General features: G+C 40.0%; 1 protein-coding gene across 2 annotated transcripts in view; it reads right to left on the reverse strand.

The window, feature by feature from the left end:
* Positions 1-1,014: 1,014 nt before the first annotated feature.
* The window catches only part of col27a1b (collagen, type XXVII, alpha 1b), a 52,006-nt gene continuing 28,642 nt past the window's right edge, over positions 1,015-24,378 (reverse strand). Inside the window, exons 15-61 of one of the 2 annotated variants that reach the window (XM_028995564.1) lie at positions 22,936-22,989; positions 22,486-22,530; positions 21,950-22,003; positions 20,693-20,746; positions 20,494-20,547; positions 19,625-19,678; positions 19,397-19,450; positions 19,254-19,298; positions 18,052-18,105; positions 17,831-17,875; positions 17,668-17,721; positions 17,419-17,472; positions 16,886-16,939; positions 16,321-16,374; positions 15,459-15,512; positions 15,149-15,193; positions 15,031-15,075; positions 14,868-14,921; positions 13,843-13,896; positions 12,734-12,787; positions 11,460-11,513; positions 11,283-11,336; positions 10,845-10,952; positions 10,694-10,747; positions 10,502-10,609; positions 10,272-10,325; positions 9,855-9,908; positions 9,579-9,635; positions 9,449-9,502; positions 9,148-9,201; positions 8,924-8,977; positions 8,371-8,424; positions 7,833-7,940; positions 7,623-7,730; positions 6,492-6,599; positions 5,986-6,039; positions 5,646-5,708; positions 5,517-5,570; positions 5,394-5,429; positions 5,256-5,273; positions 5,070-5,105; positions 4,955-4,981; positions 4,392-4,460; positions 3,659-3,827; positions 3,381-3,490; positions 2,667-2,885; positions 1,015-2,520 (exon numbers count right to left, since the gene is read on the reverse strand). In XM_028995564.1, coding sequence (XP_028851397.1) covers positions 2,374-2,520; positions 2,667-2,885; positions 3,381-3,490; positions 3,659-3,827; positions 4,392-4,460; positions 4,955-4,981; positions 5,070-5,105; positions 5,256-5,273; positions 5,394-5,429; positions 5,517-5,570; positions 5,646-5,708; positions 5,986-6,039; positions 6,492-6,599; positions 7,623-7,730; positions 7,833-7,940; positions 8,371-8,424; positions 8,924-8,977; positions 9,148-9,201; positions 9,449-9,502; positions 9,579-9,635; positions 9,855-9,908; positions 10,272-10,325; positions 10,502-10,609; positions 10,694-10,747; positions 10,845-10,952; positions 11,283-11,336; positions 11,460-11,513; positions 12,734-12,787; positions 13,843-13,896; positions 14,868-14,921; positions 15,031-15,075; positions 15,149-15,193; positions 15,459-15,512; positions 16,321-16,374; positions 16,886-16,939; positions 17,419-17,472; positions 17,668-17,721; positions 17,831-17,875; positions 18,052-18,105; positions 19,254-19,298; positions 19,397-19,450; positions 19,625-19,678; positions 20,494-20,547; positions 20,693-20,746; positions 21,950-22,003; positions 22,486-22,530; positions 22,936-22,989 — 3,120 coding nt within the window. In that variant the 3' untranslated portion in view covers positions 1,015-2,373. The remainder of the gene's footprint in view (positions 2,521-2,666; positions 2,886-3,380; positions 3,491-3,658; positions 3,828-4,391; positions 4,461-4,954; positions 4,982-5,069; positions 5,106-5,255; positions 5,274-5,393; positions 5,430-5,516; positions 5,571-5,645; positions 5,709-5,985; positions 6,040-6,491; positions 6,600-7,622; positions 7,731-7,832; positions 7,941-8,370; positions 8,425-8,923; positions 8,978-9,147; positions 9,202-9,448; positions 9,503-9,578; positions 9,636-9,854; positions 9,909-10,271; positions 10,326-10,501; positions 10,610-10,693; positions 10,748-10,844; positions 10,953-11,282; positions 11,337-11,459; positions 11,514-12,733; positions 12,788-13,842; positions 13,897-14,867; positions 14,922-15,030; positions 15,076-15,148; positions 15,194-15,458; positions 15,513-16,320; positions 16,375-16,885; positions 16,940-17,418; positions 17,473-17,667; positions 17,722-17,830; positions 17,876-18,051; positions 18,106-19,253; positions 19,299-19,396; positions 19,451-19,624; positions 19,679-20,493; positions 20,548-20,692; positions 20,747-21,949; positions 22,004-22,485; positions 22,531-22,935; positions 22,990-24,378) is intronic. The other variant, XM_028995565.1, reaches the window with a different exon arrangement.

Here is a 24,378-nt window from a genome sequence, read left to right on the forward strand (position 1 = left end):
ATTTGTACTTAATATTTTAAGTGGTGGCCTTGCGGCTAAGGAAGCGGCCCTGTAATCAGAAGGTTGCAGGTTAAAATCCCGACCACTGAGGTGGCTCTGAGTAAAGTACCGTCCCCACACACTGCTCCCCGGGCGCCTGTCATGGCTGCCCACTGCTCAAAGCAGAGGACAAGTTTCATTGTGTGCACTGAGGTTTACTTCTCGAATAGAATTAGTGAAATAAGTCCATCTTTTACATTGCCTGTACTTACTCTGTTTTAGCTCCATTTGTTTCTTTTGTAATTCTGTCACCGTGTGCTGTGCTGCAGTGTTTTACAATGACAATCACTTTCACAAACTGTGATCTTTATGTCTCAATTCCTATCAAGCACATATGCATGATTATTAAAGTATCTGAGAGTTTTTAATATAAAACACCATATCATATCATAATGACAATCCAAGCAGTGTTTTATGCTTTTAAAATTTGCATGACTGGCTAAGTGTAGAAGCTTGTAGCCTTTTGCTGTGATATGATAAAACAGAAGGCAGAAGGCATTTCTTAAAAAAACTCACTTTAAATTGTAGTTTACTGGATCTCTGCTGCCATCACACGGTCAGAAAAGTTATGCGGGGGAGGGAAGGGATGCAGACATGGGGTATACTGGTTCATGTGACAGTTAATTATACTTTTAAAAGCTTATTACAAATTATTGTTTGTAATATTGCATACCAGAAATTAGGCAAAGTTATGTTTTTTTTATTTTAATATAAACATCCGATTTCTTGCAATGGTTTGAAAAATTGACCATCCACATTTATGTGTCTGTGTAAACAAAAGTGAACATCAAATGGAAAAAATGAATAGTTAAAAAGAACAGACAGACGTGATGATGAGTAGGCAAGTGCTGTAATTTTTCCCTTTCTGCTTTTGATGCTGCTCGGCTCGCGGTTTAAAATGTGAGGTATTCAGATTGTTGAAAATGTTGCAAGATATGTTAACATTCACAGACAGGTTGAACATTGCTGCGGATATAAAGGCATGGAACATTGTATTGGTACAGTACATGATTCATCATTCTAAATAAAAACTCATATATACTTCTTCAGACCCATATATATATAAACACACACTCACTATCACACAAACATGCACACACCACACACACACACGCACACAGCAAAACCCTGCTTTGCGCAAGAAATAAGTTCCAGAGGTTTCACAGTCAACTGTAGTCACACTAATAAAAATGTTGCTTGGATGTTAGTACCCAAGTTAATGTGCTGCACATACTAATTCCTCCCAATGAACTTGAGAACAAATGTAAGCTTTTAGGTTCCACTGCTATGGTGATGATAGACCATCCAATGAAGGAGTTTCTACTACTGGGTACATGCAAAAGGGCCTGGGGTGAAGGTTTCATGGTTGGAATACTGAATCATTTCACTTGCATGGTGCAAAAAGACTTTTTGGTGATGGAAATCTGTACATTTAAATAACAGCTGATATAAAGGGCTCTATTGTGTACAACAGACCTGCATAATTATACAAATGTTACACAGCATTAAATACAACCACCATGAAATTCTGTACATTTTACTGAACAAAGCGTGCTTGATTGCTGTCACATTTAGAATCATATAAAGAAAAATCCCTTTGACTTCTCGGAGGCTTTTTAGTAAATAGCCCAGGTAATGGCTATAAGAAAACTGGCTTCCAAGCTCTGTGAGCCAACCAGAGCTGTGTTGCCTCGGCGCCGGCCATCTGAGCACCACGTCTGAGAGAGGAGAGGTAGGCTGATTCTCTCTGCTGGGTATCCCCACCTCCCCGTGCCATTATTTTGACCTAAGGACTTATGTTCCATGCTTGAAGAGGCTGACCTGCTGGAATTGGATGTACTTTATAGTGTCATTAAACCTGAATGTATTCTTATTAAAAAGTAGACCTTAATTATATAGAAAGTCTGCCAGATAAAGGACATCCTGTCATTTTCTATTGCACTTTACAGGAGCTATACAAATACATGTAAGACATTATATGATGATAACAGACAAAATGATGTGTAAATGCCAAATGTACATTTCTGTTTACTACACTCTTCTCCTTCAAAGACACTTGGAGTGTACAGCCAGAGTGTACAATAAATTAAAGCAGAACTGTAGTCCAAGAACGACGGTTTATTCCTCTTCTGGGGCATCCAGGTCTTGTGTTTAAATGAAAACACTGACAAGTTCCTGAAAGACCTAAGAGCTTATTTTTCCTGAGAGGTTTGTTAAGGGGAGAAGTCCTGTTTTCTCCAGAGTTCCTCTAGTGTTACCCCTCATCTCAGCGAGTACAGTTCAAGCCCAGGAAGACAGGCAATGGGCCTGGGACATGTGGTCACTCGTGGTTCTTCACAGGAAGCACACTGGCCCCACCTCCAGGTGGTAGTGTGAACCTGGCTTTGTGGTGGGAAAATTGTACACATCTACAATGGGCAATAATCCAGTGTCCTGGGTCTGGAACATGAACTGTGCCTGGTGCCATTGACCATCTGTGAGCTAGAAAAAAAAAAAAGATATGTTACAGAATGAATTTTCATATTTACACTACAATTCTGCAGTTACGGAATTGACATACAGGTCACATGCGTCAACTAAATGATTACTTCATGAAAAAACTACTTATGAAAGGACAATGGTCTTACCCAGCAGTCATCTCTGAGTATTTTGGGTGCCACAACACCCCCAGCTTCAACTATCTGTCCATTCCAGGCTTTAAATCTCACTGAATTTGGGGATGTTTTTTTGGAGATGCTTGTAGTCCAAACTGGAACATTAAGGCAATGGATGGTGATGTGCTGAATTGCTTCATAGCTTAAAAGGTGCAGGAAGTTCATCTGTATTAATCCCACGCCAAACTCAAGCTGTAGCAATGACAAAAAACATGTGTCACACGCATGACAATGTCACAATAACTTAGGGTGCATAAAAGTGATTTTGCATGAAATTAACCCTGATATACAACTATCATTACTTGGTACATAATATTTTATTGATATATTGGGTAAATGAGGCATTGGTATTTCAAAATTATTCAACATTTAAAATGGATCATTTATGTCCTCATTTAAATTTCTGTTCAATCTGGTCTTGAATTAAGCTTTAGCAGACCACAAGGGGGCAATATAAAATATAAGCCTAAATTACATTGAATACCTGACCGTTTGCTTACACATTCATCAGCCAGTTCCATTTATTGGCTTTTTCTGATGTAGCAAATTACGGATTCACCTTATGGCAGGGAAATAGTTTCAGTATTTATGTCACGCTGTGAACTGGGAAAAATCCATGATTTGCTGGGAAATCCAAAGCTGATGCACCATGCAGTCACAGCAGTGACATTCGCTATGGTGACTGACCTTGGATACAGTTACAGGTTTCAGGCAGGTTTGGCCTCCACTGGTGAAGTTACATGTGACCTCTATGGTGTCTGAGGAGCAGCCCAAATTAGGATCTATCCAGTAAGAACCTGAGACAAGAATTAAGAAATGTGGAGATTCATACAGTGGTTAATAAATTATACATATTTATTACCCTACCACTGCATAAGTGTGTATGTGTGTGTGAGAGAGAGAGAGACTATGACAGATAAACAACATATTTTACTCATGAATTATTAAATAATATGCATCCTCACCATCATGCAACCTTTGCTCACACTCCATAAGGTCCCTGCACATTCTGGCAGGGTTCTCCTGTGTTCCTAATGGGTTTTTAATGCTGTGGATTAGATTACTGAGGTAGTGTAAGGTCTTGAAGATCTCTGATCCCTGGTCCAACATTGGGAGATCCACCTCTTGGTAATTCTGAAGATACAAAAGATAGCAGTCACTTCAGTTCATTAATACAATGGTAATATATCAGGTTTCCAGTAGAAGATGAAAGTGAAGTGATTGTCACTTGTGATATACAGCAGAACAGCACATGGTGCACAAAGTGAAATTTGTCCTCTGCATTTAACCATAACCCTGAGTGAGCAGTGGGCAGCCATGACAGGTGCCCGGGGAGCAGTGTGTGGGGACCTCAGTGGCACCTTGGCGGATTGGGATTCGAACCGGTAACCTTCTGACTATGGGGCCACTTCCTTAACCGTTAGGCCACCACTGACCCGGTGGTGGTCAAAACAAACATGTTATGGCATTTAGCAGACAAATGAACAACTTCATTTACAGGTTCAGCCCACCTGGTTTAAGTGTTTTTCTCAGGGACACTACGGTAGTTTTCGGGGGATCAGCCTGACACTTTGTGTTCATCTGGTGAGTGTCCTACCCACTAGAAATCTATCAGCCTTAGCCTACACTGATCACCAATAGTGTAAAATGTGCTAAACATAAACACATATGTTCTGATCATTGGAACCATCAGCTCACCTCTGACCTGAGTGCAGCATGGGAATTCATTATAACCTGAACAGCAGCACCAAGAGCCTCATTCTTCTGCTAGGAGAAAAATCAAGGATTACATGTCATGTATACTTACAGGCAAGTTAGAAATCCAGGGAAGTGTCATTTTACTGATACATGTCAATTTCATGAATACTTGAATGAATACTTTTTCAAGGCACTGGGGAGAATAATTATTTGATCCCCTGCTGATTTTTTTGTTATTGTCCTGTCTCTCAGCGTTCAAGTAAGACTACCATTGCAATAATAGACTAATCATTTCTATGTAAGTCGGCTGACAAAATCAGCAGGGGATCACATAATTATTTTCCCCACAGTAATATCACATATTACATCTGCTTATTGACCTTAACACAAGTATAATTCTACTGTGATGTCCCTTAAGCTTCGACCATTATTGTTGCATAATTATCAATTTGAAAAAACACAATTCGCCATCCACTTATGTTTTTAAAGACAAGTTAACCAGTATATTGCATATATAAAATTTACTAATAAGATTGCAATGCTAACAGGAAGTGCACACTCACGAGAGCCATGTGTATACCCGGGGGACCCTAGAAACAAATAACAGCGACATGAGTCCAAGCACAAAAATACACAGAAAATAACAACGATAGGTATGCAACAGAACAATAAACTTACTGGTGGTCCTGGAGGTCCACGAGGTCCTGGAGGTCCCTGTAAAAAAATTATATATTGTGTTGTTGGACTAGGCCAAAGACAAATGAGATTAAGATATTCAAAAATAAACCCCCTTTCTAACAAGTCTATGTGGATATTAGTGGAGAAGACACTGTTACTGTTAACGTAATGGATATAAATACCTACCCGTGGTCCTTGTACGCCCTGTGAAGGCAAGGAAGAAATAATCACAGAATTGTAACAGAACAGGTACAAGGAATGCAACACGACTTAGCCTGAAATAACTGTACATTGTAGACATGGCTGATGTGGACAATAACTCACCGCTTCGCCCCGATTTCCCTTATCTCCTTGTGGTCCCTGAGTCACACAAAAAAGGAAATTAAGGCATGAAGAACAGTATATACCATAAAGAAATTATGTGTAGACTGAAAAAAAGATACAAACTGGATTCCCACTGGGGCCGATGATGCCAGTTGGACCAATGGATCCGTCTTTGCCCTAGGCAGAGAGTATAACACTGTTAGCACATATTACTATATGATGCTGTGAGCTAGGCGAGTAACTATTATTTACCATCAAGCCAGGTGGTCCCTTTGGTCCCTGGATTCCTATTAATCCAGGGTCTCCAGGTGGTCCCTAAAAATAAACCAAGGTAATGCAGAATTATGTTAAAAGACCACCAATAAATGTACATGACCATGTTAAAGTGTCAGTAATGACATGCTTCACATTCAGGTCAACCTTCAGGCATCTGCCTGCTTTATTTCAAACAGCAATGGCCATTTTAGCAGACTTTAGACCGACATGCTTTTGGTCTATGTCGCAGGCCAGTTAGTGCATGGCTTGTGTTCAGATGGTTTCACTTTTTGATAGTATGAAATACTGAGACAAATCAAAGTGTGTATAGTAATACCTTAGGGCCGAAAACACCAAACACCCCGGGGAATCCGGACTCTCCAGGGTCACCCTAGAGAAGGAGACAAAGGAGACTCTGTCTGTTGCGGACTTCAAAAGCACAGTCATGTAAAAATGATAATCGTTGCATCATACTGCTTACTCAACATTAAAACCAGAGTTTTATAAATACTGTAAACACTGTCACGGCCATGTCTACCTGAGATTTTATCTCTCTCTGTCTGGCAGAATATTCTTATAATAAACAAACTAAAAACTTGAGTGAAACTCTTATCTTATGTGTTGAATTGCATGACATCAGATTTTACAAAATTTGAGTTCTGCAATGCAAAATTGGGGAACTGAAATGAAAAGCCACAGCAGCTCGACTGTCGGCAAATGTGTGTGGTCTGTAATTATTTCTAAGGTCTATTATTTCTAAGCATGCCATAACAACATACAAGTCACTTAGAAACACTTGCCAAATTTCAAAACTTGAAAAACATAAAAATCATTGACACTCACTGGTTGCCCTTTGACCCCTTTGCTTCCTTGTTTTCCTTGCAGACCCATGCTGCCCATTAAACCTTTTTTTCCAGGGGGTCCGGATTGGCCTGGAAGACCCCGCTCACCCTGTCATGAAAATACATGAATGAGGAGTCTGTACTGATACTGTAAAGTACAAGTTGATATTAGACAGATATTATTACTGCAGAAAGATCTCTGACTTTCTTGAACCCCAGTGAGAGAAATCATCATTTCTGCAATAAATTCATGTTCATGCATCCTTACTATGACACCAGAGTCAAACCCAATCCACAGTCAACCTATAACTGGCTGTAATGACCATGCACAGATAGAATGCATCTTTATATTTAATATACATCTATATAATCATAGATCAAGGTCAAAGAGAAGACAAGCTTCACTCAACCCCAGGAACATCCCAGTTGCTGAATAAACACACACACACAGAGGTCACCAAGTCACTTAACCTGTCTGCTTGTGGGAGGAAACCTGAGCACCTAGAGGAAATGAAGTTTGAACGCTTGGAGAATAACCCAACTCTGTGCTGCACAGACTACTCCAGGTCTTCTTGTTGTAAGGCACTAAAAGAAAACTAAAAGTCACACAGGAAAGAACTAATGTTTTACAAGGCCTTTTGTCCTGAATATGATACCAAGTTGACACAATGATTTGTAACAATCTGTTACTTCTGCTTGTGTTCATAAAACAATTAGTCATAAAATGTTAATAAACTGTAAAAATGAAGAATTTGATAGACAGACATAGGAATCTACTTTGGGGAAGGGGAAGTGGAAACAGGGAAAGGAAAGGATCACTCGCACCCACGCACACCATCTGAAAACACAACACACAGCCACACCTGAAAACTCAGGCCACGACTGCCCTGCGGCCACACCAGCCCACTGACTACACACAATGCATACTCACACCACGCGCACACACAACGCGAAGACAGCACCTGACTGACAAACACGTGCCAGTGACAGACACCCCCCCCCCAACACTCCTTTTTAAAGAGGGAAAACAGATGTAGAGAATCAGGAATGGGCGGGGCCTGCGCTAAGGGCTGACGCTGGACTCCAGGGAGGATCATTACAGATATAAGCCAGACTACAATAGAACTCTCACCTTTTGCCCATAAGAACCTTGATTTCCTGGTAGCCCTGGTAGGCCAACTTTGCCACGTTCACCAGTTTTGCCGGGCAGCCCAATGTGCCCATCAGCACCTTGCTCTCCCTAAAATGGGAACAGCCATAAAATACAGTGATAGTACACAGCTAAAGTCTAAACTCTTTTACTTTAATGGCAAGGATACATCAGCCTCAGACGTAAACTCACAGGCATTCCTTTGGACCCATCTTTTCCATGAAGTCCATCTGCTCCAGTGTTGCCCTCCAATCCCTCACGACCCACAACTCCCCTTGGGCCTGGTAGACCAAATAGGCCCTGGATTAGAACAGAAAAAAGTTAAAGAACCAAACAAAAATAAAGGTTGCATTACATTGTGGATGAAAGAAAAAACTCATCAAAATGAAAGGAAAAACTCATCGAAAAACTTATGACTTTGCACGATAACCTTTAGCAAGCAGTATGTTGCAGTTGTATAAATGCTATACATACCATGCAAAGAGGTCTACCTCCAAATACCATTCTAGCTATCAATCCCTTAACACACCATTTAGAATTAGGAAAGGTTAATGGTATTTAAATAAAGTGTCGCATGGTTTCCAATCGTGACTTTATTAAAATCGCTTGCATTTTTTAGATTTATAGTTGATAAAGAATAGGGTAAACAAGATATTAACTTTACAGCGTAACATTGTTAGAAGCGGATAAAGGTAGAGCACTGAGTGGATAGGAAGTAAATGTGACCTACAGCTGGTCCTCTGCTTCCAGATGTCCCTCTGCTGCCTGGTTTGCCTTTTAAGCCCTGAAACGTGACATAATTAATGAACAGAGACTGGTATTGTTAGTATTTTTAACGTAGCATACAAATAATACATTTTGGGGATGGCCTTCACAGTTTTAGCCTGAAAATCAACAGATAGTTAACAAAGTTTTATAAAATATTATCCATTGGAAATATGTATCTTCAAATTTATTTTAACATTTTACTATTCTATATAAGACTACCATGTGACAGTTGATAGAATTGCTGAAGTGCAAGTAAAAAATAATAGAAATTTTTTGTTAAAAAAAGTGAGTTTTTTTGGTGAGTTCTTTTGTCATGAAATGTATGCTGTGTTGTGGTTCAAGGGGAACTAAAATATTGTGTAACGTTTGCATGATTTCTGAACAATTAAATTCACATTCTGATTTTCAGATTAAACGTCTGTCCATCCAATTCCTTTTATTTGCCAAAACGATGTCAGTCATCTAATTTATAAATATCATTAAAAGTGACACTTATTAGTATTATTTGTTCATACTTGCTCGCCTTTGGATCCTTTTAGTCCAGGATGTCCCCTTGGTCCAGAATTTCCCTTTTACAAGCATAGAGAGAAAATGCTTCAGAATGTCAGACTGACAGCTCTGTTTACTCTAACGTTTTAAAGGAAAAATTCTGTCAAAAATGTGAGTCCCAAAAGTCCACATTAAAAGTATTTAATAGCAAAGTAAATAAGTGTATGTGTGCATGTGTGGTCGAACTCACAGGTGGTCCGGTGGCTCCAGCTTTGCCCCTCAGTCCCATTACACCTTCCTGTCCCTGAGGGAACGTTTCACCAAGTACAAAGTTTTCATACAAATGCATATGAAGAAAAACACTGGTCTGCACTTCACAAACCATTTCTGTAATTTACATTTCTAATAATGAATACCATTTAATGTAACTTACATTTCTTATGAGCAAGGAATGAACCACACATAGATACACCATGTGGGTACACTTAGAATCACAACTGTTGACATGCACAGGATAAGGAATGTGAGTACAAGAATGAAATCCCACTTACAGGATAACCAGGGTCCCCAGATTCACCTCGCTCTCCCCTGTCTCCAACACGACCCTACACCCAAATATGAAGAAATTAGGTTGGTTTCAGGATCTCTCCTAGAACATCCAGACTAAAGTACATAACTCACAATGTCACCCGGTGGACCTGGGGGACCTGCAACTTTCCCATCTTCACCATGTTCTCCCTAAAATGCCAAAAAAAAAAAAAAAAAGCATGCCATTTTTCCAGCTGTCTCAAGATTGATCTTCCAGGCATAAACTACCCATCCAGCCATCCATGGGTGGCTGCACACACACTGTATGCAGTGCGCATTGTGATATCTTGTGTTTTTATTTCTAAAATATTTACCGAAAAGTCAAATTACGCCAGAACAACCTTCTCCATCACTCTGATGAAATATTACCTTTTCACCTTTTGGTCCAGGAGGCCCAACTGGGCCCTGCTTGCCTTGGTGTCCCTACAACAACAAGTTAAACAACAAGAAGACTCTCTTAATCACCGTGATTCCTTTATATAAATATTTAACATACAATTAGCACAGCTGCGCTATGTTTACTTCCTGTCTGGGTCGGACCTATGACACGGATGTGACATTCCAGAGACAATCTCTACACAAAGAGCGAGACGGACAGTCAATGAGGTTTATGGTGCATCTTTCAAATGGAGACCCACGGGAGCAGCATGTTTGCAGTATTTACATGAATATTTAATATTTCATATGTTGAATTTTACTGAAATTCACATATATTGTGTTGGATTCATATTTGTTCTATACTACGAATGCATGAGTATGAAAAATCTAATAATGAGGAATGTTCACCTCATATCCTGGTATTCCTGGTTCTCCTTGTTGCCCCATTTTACCTGGTGCTCCCTGAAAAATCCCAATTAGAAGGAAAAAAGCAAGTGCAAATTAAAATTGGCACAGATCATATCCTGGTGTGTTATACTAAAGGACACGTTGTAGTATTTATAAAATGCATGAAATCTGGATAGGTGAGGATAATCATCTGAGATCGTTTTGAAGCGTGTCTAACTTTTCTACTTTACCACAGGTCCTATTGTTCCTCTGGAACCTTTTGGTCCGATGAAGCCTGCCTCTCCCCGTTCACCTACTGGCCCAGTCTCTCCAAGATGACCCTGGTGACCTTTGTTGCCCTTTAGTGCACAATACAACTTTTTATAGAACTAGATAGTGTCACGACAGTGAATAGATGTCACAGAGGATCACTGTAACCACACCTTTAGTCCTGGTTTCCCCCTCTCACCAAATTTGCCTGGCTTTCCTTCGGGACCCTAAAATAAACATCCCACAGAACAAAGAAATATGTTGTCCAAATAAAGTATTCCACTGTAAGAAGCTACTTGATGTACTATGACTCAAAAGACTCACCCTGATGCCAACAAGTCCTGGGTCTCCAGAATGCCCTTCTGTGCCTTTCATTCCCAAGTGGCCCTTCTCTCCATTGGCTCCTTCAATCCCAAACTCCCCCTTTTCACCCTGAAAATGAACAATTAGATTCATGTCTCGGTCCCATCCTAACCCTAACCCAGCACTCATATTCTTGTTCCTAATTACAGTGACTGGACTACACCATGATGTGCCAATCATCCTAATGCACAGTAAATGGTCTGAGTCAGCATTTAGGGTTTGGTCATAAAAAAATTACCTAACCTAATCCCAATAATCCCAGTAATATCGAAGTGGCAGTCTTTGTAGTGAAATTTTCCTTCCAATACCTGCTTAATAAGCAGCTGTCAATCATTAACATCCTGATAATACAGTTAGGTTTTTGAAAGTACACAGGCTGGAACAATCAGATTCTCTAACCTTGGCTCCATCGGATCCAGTGAGTCCAGCTTCTCCATCAAGGCCTGGCTCACCCTATTGGAAAAATGGTAGAAAGTTTAGACATAAACCACATATTATAGCAAACTGCTGTGGAATATTTGTAAAAATATCAGTGCCATAGACCTGCTGTCATAATGTGAACATAATTATACCCACCCGCTGCCCAATTAAGCCAGGCTCTCCATTGTTTCCTGCTTGTCCAACTGCACCCTTAAAACAGAAAATAATAATAAAAAAATTTCAATCAGAATGTCTTTAACAACAGATGTCAAGGCATTAGGGGTCACATAGAAGCTGCTATTATAGCCACCCTTTGCATTTTGTTTGGATGACAATGATGAATAATGGCCAAAATAATGTATTTTGGAGATATTTATTGGTCATTTAAATATTGAACATATTAGTGAAGTGGATCTTTCATAAGAACAAACCCAAATACATCTCACAATCCATAAACAAATGGGTATAATATCTTGAAATTATTAATGATTTGATTGGCAAATTCTCAAATATGACTTTCAGTATAACCTGTCAAATTAGAATATGCTGGTATAAAAATATGAACCCTCCCTGTGGAGTGAAGTTCCTTTCGGGTCCGTCTTGATGCATCATATACACGTCTGCAGTACATCATTGCTTGGATTGTAGAGATATTGACCATTTGTTGGTAGAAACCAATATTGCGCATGTTGTCTTCCATCTTCCTTTTAACTAATAAGTGACATTTTCAGTGACCTGTTGGTCTGAAGCAGTTCTGCAATGGTTACATAGGTTCGCTATTTGCAGTCTGACCTGGACTGAAAGTGAAAAAGTGAAGTGATACACTGCAGCACAGCACACAATGAAAATTGTCCTCTGCATTTAACCCATCACCCTTAGTGAGCAGTGGGCAGCCATGACAGGCGCCCTGGGGGCAGTGTGTGGGGACGGTGCTGTGCTCAGTGGCACCTCAGCGGATCGGGATTCGAACCGGCAACCTTCTGATTACGGGACTGCTTCCTTAACCACCACTGACCCACCAAAGCACGAGGCAGCCAGGACTCAAACCTAGAACCTTCTGATCTGTTGTCAGGCGCGTTATCCATTGTGCCACAGGCCCTGTGTGCAGCTGCAGCTGTCAACCCAGGTATAATTCCTGAGAAGATCCATTAGGTGGTACTAGAGAGCAATGGATGAAGGGGCCGCGGGAAAGTATACTCTGGCCTTGGTTTACGCTTCTACACCAAAATGCAGAACACCATGAGTAACCAAAACCTGGAGCGATTCCAACTGGACAGACGCCATTCCAGGCACAGCAATCAAATTAATTCCCAGTTGACACTGGAGTGTTGTGCATGACGTACACACACAGAAGCCACAACTGTGAGAATCATCAGTGGTACAGGCGTTTGCTTGTCGCTAGTAAACAGAGAAATGTTGAAATATTTTACCTTCTCTCCTGATTGTCCTGGAAGTCCCCTCTCACCAACCTTCCCTGGAGGTCCCTGAAAAACAATGCCGAAAAGACAATGCATCAGCACCCAATGAGCAGAATTTCTTAATAACCCCAAAATAAAAAAAGTGTTTAAGATGCTGTACTATTTCCAAGTTCAAATTTTTATTTGTCACATACACAGTCATACACGGTATGATATGCAGTGAAATGCTTTTAGCGACTGCTACAGACCAGATTATTGCAAATATTGCAAGTAAACAGTGAACCAATATGAAAATATTGCAAACATAACCAAATATTACACTTTTATGTCTTTAACCTAAAACATAAAATATGTGTAACAGGTAGGGTGAAGGTGTGCAAATGGGTGGAGTCAAAGTATAAAGTGACAAAGTAAAACAAGGTAGATGTGAGATGGCGTCATCTGTGGATCGGTTGGGACGGTAGGCAAACTGCAGTGATCGCGTGTGTCCGGTAGTGAAGAAATGATGGAGTCTCTGACCAGCCGTTCAAAGATCTTCATCACTACTGAGGTGAGGGTTACAGGGCGCTAGTCGTTGAGGGAGGCAGGATGGGTTTTTTTGGGACCGGAACAATTATGGATTCCTTGATATTGGATTCCAGGATATTGTTATGTATGTGATATTCCAGGATATTGTTATGTATGCTGTACTATTTACAGGTTACATATTGAAATCACCATGGTGTATTCAACGAAAAGGGCCACGTAGTATAATTTGTAATGATTTGAAAATTCAGCTGAATCCCACTGTGTGTTGGAGACGATGGGTATTGATGGTAAATAAGGGACAGTTTAAAAAAGAATCAAAACTGTGGGGAGGGTGGGGGTAGCAGGCTATTATCAAGAAGAAAGTGAAGTGATACACAGCACAGCACGCACAACGAAATGTGTCCTCTGCCTTTAAGCATAACCCTTAGTGAGCAGTTAGCAGCCGTGACAGGCGCCCGGGGAGCAGTGTGTGGGGACGGTGCTTCGCTCAGTGGCACCTTGGTGGATCGGGATTTGAACCGGTAACTTCTGAACCTCACCGCTTCCTTAACCGCTAGGCCCTAAACTGCAAACTCGAAAACCAGCAGGGTTACCTTTAGTCCAATATCTCCCAGGGGACCAATGGTTCCTGGTGGGCCCGGGGGTCCCTGTTAACAGATCAAACTCAAATATCTCAAATAAAGCCAATGGTCCACAGCAAAGAACTTGTTCATTAAGCACTGAATTCAATAAATTAATAGAAAGCATTTTGGCTCATGGCTCCGAGGCTCAAGTTAGATTTAATCAAGCCACGACCCTCAGGCTGTAGAGGCATTCTTACATTTAAGTGCTTCCTTGTGTTTAAATGGAATACAACATAGAATGAAGCTGAAGATGGGTTGTTGGAAACTGGCTCCATTATATCTTCAGATCAGAGGAAAGGATAATTGAATGTTAAATTATGCTGAAGAAAGTTTGTTTCTCATTAGACCCTCATAAAACTAATATCTACACATGCAAGCATTGGACTTTATGAGGTCATATACAGTAAAGCTCATCATTATTTCATAACTACATGTGTTTTGACAAGATGGAAGGTTTAAGCAGAATGAAACGTAAGTCTATAGCTCAACAGAACCAGCTTGCAGCAGTTTATTCACAGGGATCAAGTAAAATGGACCATATTGTGTCTGATCCATAAGGAAGTTGCTAGCCACAGTTAACATTCAGAAGTGCTGAAGCAACTTGGCAGTTTCAGTGATGCTTACCGCTACATCTGTCACACATTCCTAATTTTGGAAGGATCAAGTCCTCAGTTCACATCAAAACTTGTCTGTTTTAGAATGTTACTGTCCATGCTCTCTTTGTCTTTCTATCTGGAGGGGGAAGGAGATGCCTCTCATCCAAATCTATTAAACTCCAAAGGATGATAGTTGGGGGAAACTGTGCAGATTTATTAAACACAGAAGACATAAAAAATGATTTAAATCGGAGACAGATCATTGCTTGTTGCGCCTCAAAACTTCAGTTCTATTTCCTTTTAGCCACAAAAATTTGAATGCAGGAAGTTGCACCTCATTTCTTGACAACCAGCAGACAAACACATAACTTGTTTGGACACAGACATAAGGATCCATACCGGTTCACCTTGGATTCCTTTAGCTCCTGGGGGTCCTGAGGGTCCTTGAATGCCCTTGAATGACACGAAGACACAAACCTTGCTGATGTGTGGGTTGTGATTAGTGAAATCATGTATGCACGTTGCACAGAAATATTGTGTGAAACGTTGTGCTTTTTCTTACAGGAAATCCACGAGGCCCTGCTTCGCCAGTCTCCCCAATTTTCCCCTGAGACCCCAAGAAATATGAATTAGATATTGGAATTTGGTCAAATCAAAACAAAACGAATCAAATTTCATACCGTCTCTCCTGGAAAACCTGACTTTCCTGGTGGGCCATCTGGACCCTAAAGAAGAGACATCATTTGCTGTTAAACTGAATTTGTAATGTCTGTAATTAGATCATTTGGAATTAGATGTAATCCGCTAGGCCACTTTTAATTGCACTTTAAAAAGTGGATACACATCCTTGCCCAGAAAACCTATAGTACCTGCTGTCTACTTTGATGATACACTTGTCCTGGTGGTGCACAGTGTGTGCAAGTGCAACGTTGTTAAAGGGGTCTTGTCACTTTGTGACATAATCTGTGACAACAACATGAGGCTGCTTACCTTTCCTCCCTCTGAGCCACTCTCTCCCACTGGCCCGTCAGGTCCTCTGCCTCCCTGAAACAGAATATATGGTACTATGGTGAAAAGGGAATAATAGAGAAATATAGTACAGCACTATACAATATATAGTATAGTAAAATTCACACAACTGTCAGAATTGTAAAAAACAGAAACACTTCTCCAGTTTATGAGTTTGATTTGTAAATGGAAAACTGATTATCAGTCTATCTGATTATGAATAAAACAGACAGACCGCTAAGAAACTGCCATTCACAATTCTGAACATTTGATATTTCAGCAGCCCCCATTCAATTAAGAACAGCCTACAGTTGTAGGACGTCACGTACCTTGGCCGGGTATCCATATGTTTTCATTGTGGTGATTTCAAATAAACATTTATTCTGATATGCATTCATTTTTTCATGTGTGCCTCCAAGATTCCTACATTAGTGAGTGGAAACAACGATGAATGGAGATTCTGTGGAAGCTGCCACTGTGGTTCCTACACACAGAACTGCCATTTGTTTCTTAGTGATGACACAAATTTAAGACAACAAGATGACATGAGATTTCAAATGAAAAAAAGTTGTGGAAAGAGTGCAACTGCTTCCCAAACCGTGGGTCCAGCACTCAGGCTCAGCTCTCTGCCTGCTGTCCTGCAAGCATTCCCTGTTTCAGAGCACAAGGCTATGCCTATTATGCCGAGACTGCTCCCAACTCCCTCGATCTGTGTTCCCTGTCAACCTCTCTCATTTTCCCACACCTCCATCTCCTGTCCCCAGGAAGGCAAGGCTGCTTTATTTGCTCTCTTCTGTTCTCATGGATGGGATCATTCATAAATATGACATAAATAAGTCCTCACCCTTCTACCTTTTGGACCTCTTGAACCAGGAAGACCTCTAGGACCTGGAATGCCCTGCAGGTACATAGAACACAGTGTGTCACAGAAGGAACACTTCTGGAAGAAAACACAATATATTTACTATAATATAAAAGGAACAAACTGCTGGCATAAGTGTCAAAGATAAATAAGGCAAAATTCCTAATTGCTTTAATTTAGATGTAATGACATCTTTATCCTGGTTCACTTAATCCTATTCCATAAATTGTTTATCCAGGGTCTTTCCTGTTGGAAAGAAAATTTTCTAGTTTCAGTCAGACTTTCAAGCACTTAATGGTGCTGAGTGTTCCCTTATACAAGTTAATGTACTGAAGACTCTTATGAGTCAGCTCCTTTAATTCTGTACATATCAGTACATATATCAATATACAATTTCCTGTGGTCCCTTAAGTATTTGGGCCTGTTTCTTTTCTATTTAAACACTCACCACCCAAATATTCTCCAAATTCAATAAAACAATACTAATCTAAGTGAAAATATGTGAATGAAAATACGTAATTAAGTTATATATATAAGATGGACTTACTGGTATACCTGGTGGTCCAGGTGGTCCTATGTCTCCTGGTGTTCCTTGGTGCCCCTGTAAAAATATTTGCAATGAATAATATTTATTTAGTCTTAAGATATTTAGTCAACATATTTATGAAAATGCTCATTTGATCGAAAGCCAAATTAATGGTGTCCTTTAGTGTAAGATGTGACCTCCTCATAGCTCAAAGGGATGGAGAATATGTTTCCAGATGCCTCTGTTGTCTAGGCTGAAATATTTGAGGCCAATTTTAAACAGTTCACAGGCCTGAGACAGCCAGACAACATAGACACCATAGAAGAATGGTTCAACAAGGACTATAATAATTTAGAAAGAAGTGCAGTTTTTAAATGCTTAATCATCAGCAGGAAGGGGACACAGCTAAATGCACCGATTACAAAATCATTTCTGATATAATTTCTGGAATACTGCAGTGGTGTGCTCTGTTAGGGAAAGTAACTTGAAGTAACTTTTTATAACATTTATCAATACCCCAGAGCTCAGAGGTACGGTCCAGACTTACTCCTTACCATCGCTCCATTCTCCCCTGGTGGCCCAGGAAGTCCTGTCTCACCACGGTCACCCTGGCAACACACACATAGACGAAACACTGTCATTTTACTAGTCCTAGTTTACATACAATGTCTGCTGAGGGTCTTTCCCCGCAGTGTGTTACAACTGAACCCTGAACCCCGGCCTCTCAAAATGAGACAAAAAAAGATGCCTTTGATGGGACGAGAAAATGTAGATTTATTAAATAGCAGCGTGACCTTGCTGACCTTTTCTCCTGCAATTCCTGTTTCGCCGACGGGTCCAGTGAACCCGACAGGACCCTGAAGAAAGGAAAGAAAACAGCAGTCAGCTTGTCTCTGATGATGTCTCAGGAGGGTAAAACAACCTCATGAAAACTTGGAAACAAACAGAAGAAGAAAGGCTCTTTACCCTCTCACCAAGCATTCCCACTTTTCCAGGCATCCCCGGCTCCCCCTGAAGCAAAGTGTTTTATTTGTGTTTCAGTACCATATATCAAACCGAACAGCAAAATGTGCACGAGTAAACAAACGGGCTGCAGAGCAAACAAACACGGGCAGATGTGTACGAATGTGGCAGAGCTTCCTCTCTAAACCTGACGCTGTCGGGCCACGAGAAAGCATGAAGCTTACCTTGAGCCCGTCTGCTCCCGTTTTTCCAGAAAATCCCTTCCTCCCAGGTCTACCCTGAACAGAAAACAGAAATGACCCATAGTACTGGACTCATGGCAACCAATCAATCAATCAATCAATCAATCAATCAATCAATCAATCAATCAATCAGGCGGGCAAACCAAATAATGACACTCATTTCAAAAGTGCCACAAGAAGGACATGACACCTGGGCTGATGTCATCTGGTTGTACCTGGGGTACATCACATGAAATTAAACTTTATGCACCCAATAAGAATGTGTATTAAAAAATAAATTAACATAAGACCTTGTGCAATTTGTTATATTTGTTTAATATCTTATCTTTAAGGTTGGCTCTCTGCGCACCACAACATTGTCACGCATGCACAGACGCATCACTGTGTTAATAACTTATTTTATTGATATGGATTATCCTGACACTGAGAACATGAACCTTTGAAAGAGTTGAAATCCACAGCATGCAACCAGATGTTTGATTGTACAGAAGTGTCTGCATTTCTGCTGATGCAGCGTTCTTCAGCTCAATTATCAGATGTGGAATTATATGCAGAACCATATATGGCTACAAGCAAGCTGCGTGGGCCGGGCTAGCTTTGAACATGATCAGGTGTACATTATGGATCCATGGCTCCTTTTTGTCAATATTAGTATGACCTTCTGGGACCTTACACATAAAATGCCAGTAAATGGGGCCATTCTGAACATAGCATAGAAGTAAGACCACCGAAGCAGTAAACCATTGGGAAACAAATGACAGTTTTATTTATACAGTGGAACCATGAGGTACCACTTAGCACCCAATCAGATGCTTCTGTTTTTCTACAGCAGCATCTCACTATGCTTAGAAAACAATAATTTTCTGACCAGTGTTCCTCCACAGTTGCACAACAAAGTCAGAATGAATGGTCTCAAAATAACCTCTGGACAATAGAGAGGGTTAGTTTATAACTATATGCTGTAAATGTAATATTGCTATATTGAAGATTTACAGTAGCCAGGACAAAGAAGCAATTTCCATGAAAAAAGAGAGACAGCTAATTCCTGTTTTGAATGCTATTAATACATGGGTATTTATTTCAATTATTGTAGACTTTTCCCTGACATTTTCAGCCCCCAATCAATCCACTGAACAAATGGTATGTCAGCAACGAAGTGCACAAAGATTTGGAATGAAACTCACCTCCAGTCCTGGGGGTCCAGGTGGCCCCAGGGGTCCTTCATCCCCCTGCAGGTAACAGGGTTGGATATTAGGATTAGTGTAGGATGTAAAAAAAAGTTTTTCTTTTTTGAGGATCCTAATAAGTGATTTAAATCTGTTTCTACCTCAACTCCAGCGGCTCCCCTTGGTCCTGGTAAACCCTTAACTCCTGGCATCCCCTGTTCAGGAAAACAAAAAAAGATTATCCAAATCTAGAATCACTATGTAGTTGACCAGCAATCTAGCCAGATGGACACTAGTATGAATTGTGAACTAAATTTGGCAACATTTGGTAATTTTGACTGGATGTCATGTACATATTTGTCATTTACATATATCAAAATATATCACACCTTTGGGCCTTCTGGGCCATTTTGCCCTGGTGGTCCAATGTCTCCTGGAAATCCCTGGGAAGAACAACGACAAAAAGATGATATGTAAAGTGAAACAAAACAAAACCAATGTCTAATTCTATTTTAGTATAATAAAAAAAAACATAAAATCATTAATTTATACTTGTATCAAGTGATTAAAATGTATCAGTGCATTATTTGAAAAAGGGTTAGAGGTGCAACAATATGTTTTTTGAAGGGAATAACAGTGATTTTATCCTAATTTTTAAAACATTTTCATTATCTCATATATTGCATACCCTCTTTTTGTACCACTGAGCTATTGTGCCATTGTAATTTGTTTTTTTAATGAATTTAAGGAGTGGTGTCAATACCTGTAGTTAATTTTTTTTACTTGTTTTGCACCCAAGGGACAGAGGTTAAAGCAGTTTAGTGCTACAGATCCCCTGGTGTTCCCCGATAACACAAGCAGGTCCAGAAGTATAAGAATAGGCGGAATCTGCAGTGGATTCTGTGCCAGAAAGAAACAGGCTGAAGAATCTGATCAGCACGGCTGCTCCCATGAGGTGGTGAGTGATGGGAGGATGATGGCCAAATTCCGGTCCATCTTGGACAACAACTTTCATCCCCTTCACGGGTCCCTGCATGGCCTGGGCAGCTCCTTCAGAAGCTCCAGTCACAGTTAGATCGTTTACGCAGATCTTGGGCCTTTAGTTTTTTGTATTTTTGCATACAGAATATTATTTATTGTATAGAATTGTATATGAATCTTCATATTGTAACCCTTTCTGCAGTCATCTTATCTTTTAGTAACAAAATGTAAGCCTACTGACTTCACAAAACAGCTGATCAGTTCAGCTGGTACTGACCTCTGGACCGGGAGGTCCAGGTAAACCATCTGGACCATTATCACCAAGTTTCCCCTAAAACAAAAGTATATTAAAAAAGAAAATACATTAATATTAGTTAGTGATAGACTAAACTGCCTTGTGTCAGTGAAACAGTCCAGTTTAACAGAATAAAGATCTTTTTTTTGGCTTTTATGTGGTATACTATTTACAGACGGACCTGTAGTCCAGGCTTCCCTCGAGGTCCTGGCAACCCTGGCAACCCTTGAATACCCTGCCAAGCACAAACTCACGATCAGTGCCCAATCCTTCCATAAACATACACATGTTTTCTTTAATAACTTTGTGACAACCTATGTTAACATATGAAACGTATGATAACTACTTACATGGAATAAGACAAAGCATATCAGTATTTTCATCAGGGAACTTGGTGCTTGGCACTATTAGGTATTTTTGTTTCCACAATACGAAAGGCAAATCTACAAATCTATGTCTGGGAGTCTGCAGCTTGAATGTTCAAACCAAAAATGATAAACAACTGCAAATAAAATGTAATGAGATATAAATTAATACATTTATTAAGAATAAACTGATAATTTAACGTCACTATTACTCATAAATCACCAAAGAGTTGCCAAATCCTGTATAACTGCACACAATGGTAGTAAGTGGGTTCAAAGCCCACTTACTACCATTGTGTCTCTGAGCAAGACACTTAAACCTAAGTTGCTCCAGGGGGTCTCTGTACCTGTAACTACTGATTGTAAGTCGCTCTGGATGAGGGCGTCTGATAAATGCCGTAAATGTAAAGTGTGGCCTAGTGTGTTTTATTGTGCACGGTGAGTGCTGTGTATCACAATGACAAGCACTTGTTTGAATCAAATATTCGGGTATTCGTTGCTTGTCAAGTGAAAGTGAAGTGAAGTGATTGTCATTGTGAAACAGTTGGGACGGTGCTTTGCTCAATGGCCCCTCAGTGGCACCTTTGTGGCTCAGGATTTGAACTGGCAACTATTCGATTATGGGTCCGTTCCCACTAGGCTACCAATGTGTCCAAGGAAGACATTTGTGAAAATTACAATAAGTAGTATGTGGTTATAATTACTATCTATATAACTGTAACACTGGCATATAATCAACGTATTAGTGGCACCTCAGTGGCACCTTGGCAGATCGGGATTCAAACTGGCAACCTTCTGATTACTGGGCCACTTCCGTAACCGCTAGGCCACCACTGCCCCATTTAAATAGCACTTTCTGTAGTGGGGACTAGAAAACAGGTTTGGGCGAACATCTGTTGATGTCTGGACCTCAGATAATTAATATATTACCATAAATGTATTCTCTGATGTAATCAAATATTGATATTCTAAATTCTAAAAAAAAACATCTCATTCCTGTTACATTCCTGATAGAAAAATGTCAGTCATACACACAACAACTGTTACATAACAGCAGCAGCAAAATAAAATACCTTGTCACCTTGGAATCCAGTCTCTCCAGGTGGCCCAAGAATCCCACCTTCACCCTAGGACATAACATTAATTAATATTAATTCATATTATCAGAAAAAAACCCAAACAGAGCCATTTATAGTCCGTTCTTCAGTGAGGTGCTGATTTACTGCCCCGTTAGCATCTACATCTTGTTTTTCAGCCTATTTCTGTAACCATTATTAAGCTCCACGCGCCACAGGAAATGGCTAACCTCTCTCTGCTTTTGTCTGGGTCAGCGCTCATTGAGATTCAAATATTCTTTGTGCTTGGCCGTGTACAGGAGTACATATCTTGCTGGTAAACTGATCTTTGTTTTGCCACTCTGAAGCTTCTGAAGGACCACCTATCCAGCTGCCTCTCTGCCTCATTACCATACACTTTGGCAGCTGCCTAAAATTTGGATTTAGACCCCAACCACAACTTGCCTGCCGCAGCAATAGAGCTTGCATTGTCTCCACAGTGCCTGGATTACATGCAGTTAAGTGCTAGTGAGTATTCAGAGTATTCAAATCACCTTATCACCTTTCAGTCCGGGTTCTCCAGGGTTCCCTGCTACCCCCTAAAAAACAAAACAACAACAACAAACAGCAGACTTTACAACTGTGTTATTGTCCTCCAGGGATACATACTGCGGTGAAACAATGGGAATATAGCAAAGAAGGCGAACTTTGCAGTTTGATTAAATAATTCCAATAATAATTATTCAATGTAATCAATTAAAAACCCTCAACAGTAGTCTGTGCGCCATATGTTTCCACACATAAGTGTTCTCGTCCTGACAGGAATTTCTCTAGCCTTGAAATACTGCCCCCGAGGAAACACAGACACATTGTTCTTTTTAAGTGTCTTATACAAACTCATTTCAGACGCTGCATGATAAAATACATGACATTGTGTAAGGCTGACCCTGCATATGAGTTGTATGCAAGAGTGAACACTGCTTGAGTGGAAGCTGGATATTTACCTTCAGTCCAGGTGGTCCAGGCAGACCCATTACACCAGCCGGACCAAGGTCCCCCTGCCGAGACACAATGACGCCGAGTACCATGTGACAATGGACCCAAATGGACCTCTCCAAATCCCCATTTCTGGTGTACATATACAATACTGTTCAAATGTTTTTGGAAGTAGTGAAACAAATGAAAGGATTTTCATCAGTAAATTCAGAAATAGTTGAGGAAGTGGCCTTCTAAAAGTGTAAAAGACAGAAAAAAAGAGTAAAATTGGCAATAATTTCATTTGATATGAGAAAAACTGCTGATATGTATAGAGAACTGAGAGAACAGTGGGTGTTCTTTCCCAACTCTCAAAATAATGACTGATCTCCTACAAGCAAATGTCTGCAGATGGAGAACCGAATTGTATTGCTGCTCAGAGAACAATAGGAGTCTCTTTCGCTGCACACATCAAAATGGGGAAATTATGCAATAAAATCAACATCGATATTTGGGTTATTTGATATTTAACAATATAGCAGTGGTTTTGTTTTGATTGGTTTCTATTGCCCAGCACTATATGTAACACATCAGACAAAGTCAGTCTAGTGGGCGGCTGTGAGCAGTGTAGCGTTTCAGTGTGTTTCCTGTAGTGATGAGGAAGGAAGCATGAAGCACTCCATTTAAAACAATCAGAACCTTTGCTGATTATGAAAGCTCATTAACAGGCAATGGTTGCTTAGCAAATGATCACCCAAACAGAATAAATGCTCTATTTAGAAATCCATGCAGTGTCTTGCCACACAGAGAATCCCATTTTAGGAAAACAAACTCTTTAACTGACATCTCATTATTTAAATCAGATACACTTATCTATGTGTTCACTCCTGTGCTAAGAAGAGAGTCTACATTCGTTTAACCCATCAAACTAATTGATCAGCACCACAGACAGCTCCTCTATTATTTTCATTGTCAACATGCTATGACCTTGCTAATGGGTCCCTGCCATTTAGTACATGTAGATTTACAATGATGGCTTTTTATCCAGACTTACAATCAGTAGTTACAGGGACAGTACCCTCCTGGAGACACTCAGGGTTAAGTGTCTTGCTCAGGGACACAATGGTAGTAAGTGCACAGAAAAAAGTGAACACTGGTTAAACGTAAAAAAAATTAACTAATCCGTCACGCCTATTCATTACGTCAATGACAAAATATTAGGTTCGGCAGATTACTTAAATTAATGCACTGAAATGTAAACTGTTGCTGTTACTGTTTTTTTCTCATCACGGTAGTTTAAAAATATTAGTTTGCTCTTTTCAATTTATAATTCTAATATCTTTCTAATTTATGCTTATGAGTAGATTGTTTTTATTTTACTTTAGTATATTGCTACTGATAACAGTTTTTCTTTCTTTATTCACATTACATCAATGCTAAAAATGTGACAGATCAATTACATTTTTAAGTTT

Source organism: Denticeps clupeoides, chromosome 11, assembly GCF_900700375.1.
Source record: "Denticeps clupeoides chromosome 11, fDenClu1.1, whole genome shotgun sequence".
Classification (NCBI taxonomy): Eukaryota; Metazoa; Chordata; class Actinopteri; order Clupeiformes; family Denticipitidae; genus Denticeps; species Denticeps clupeoides.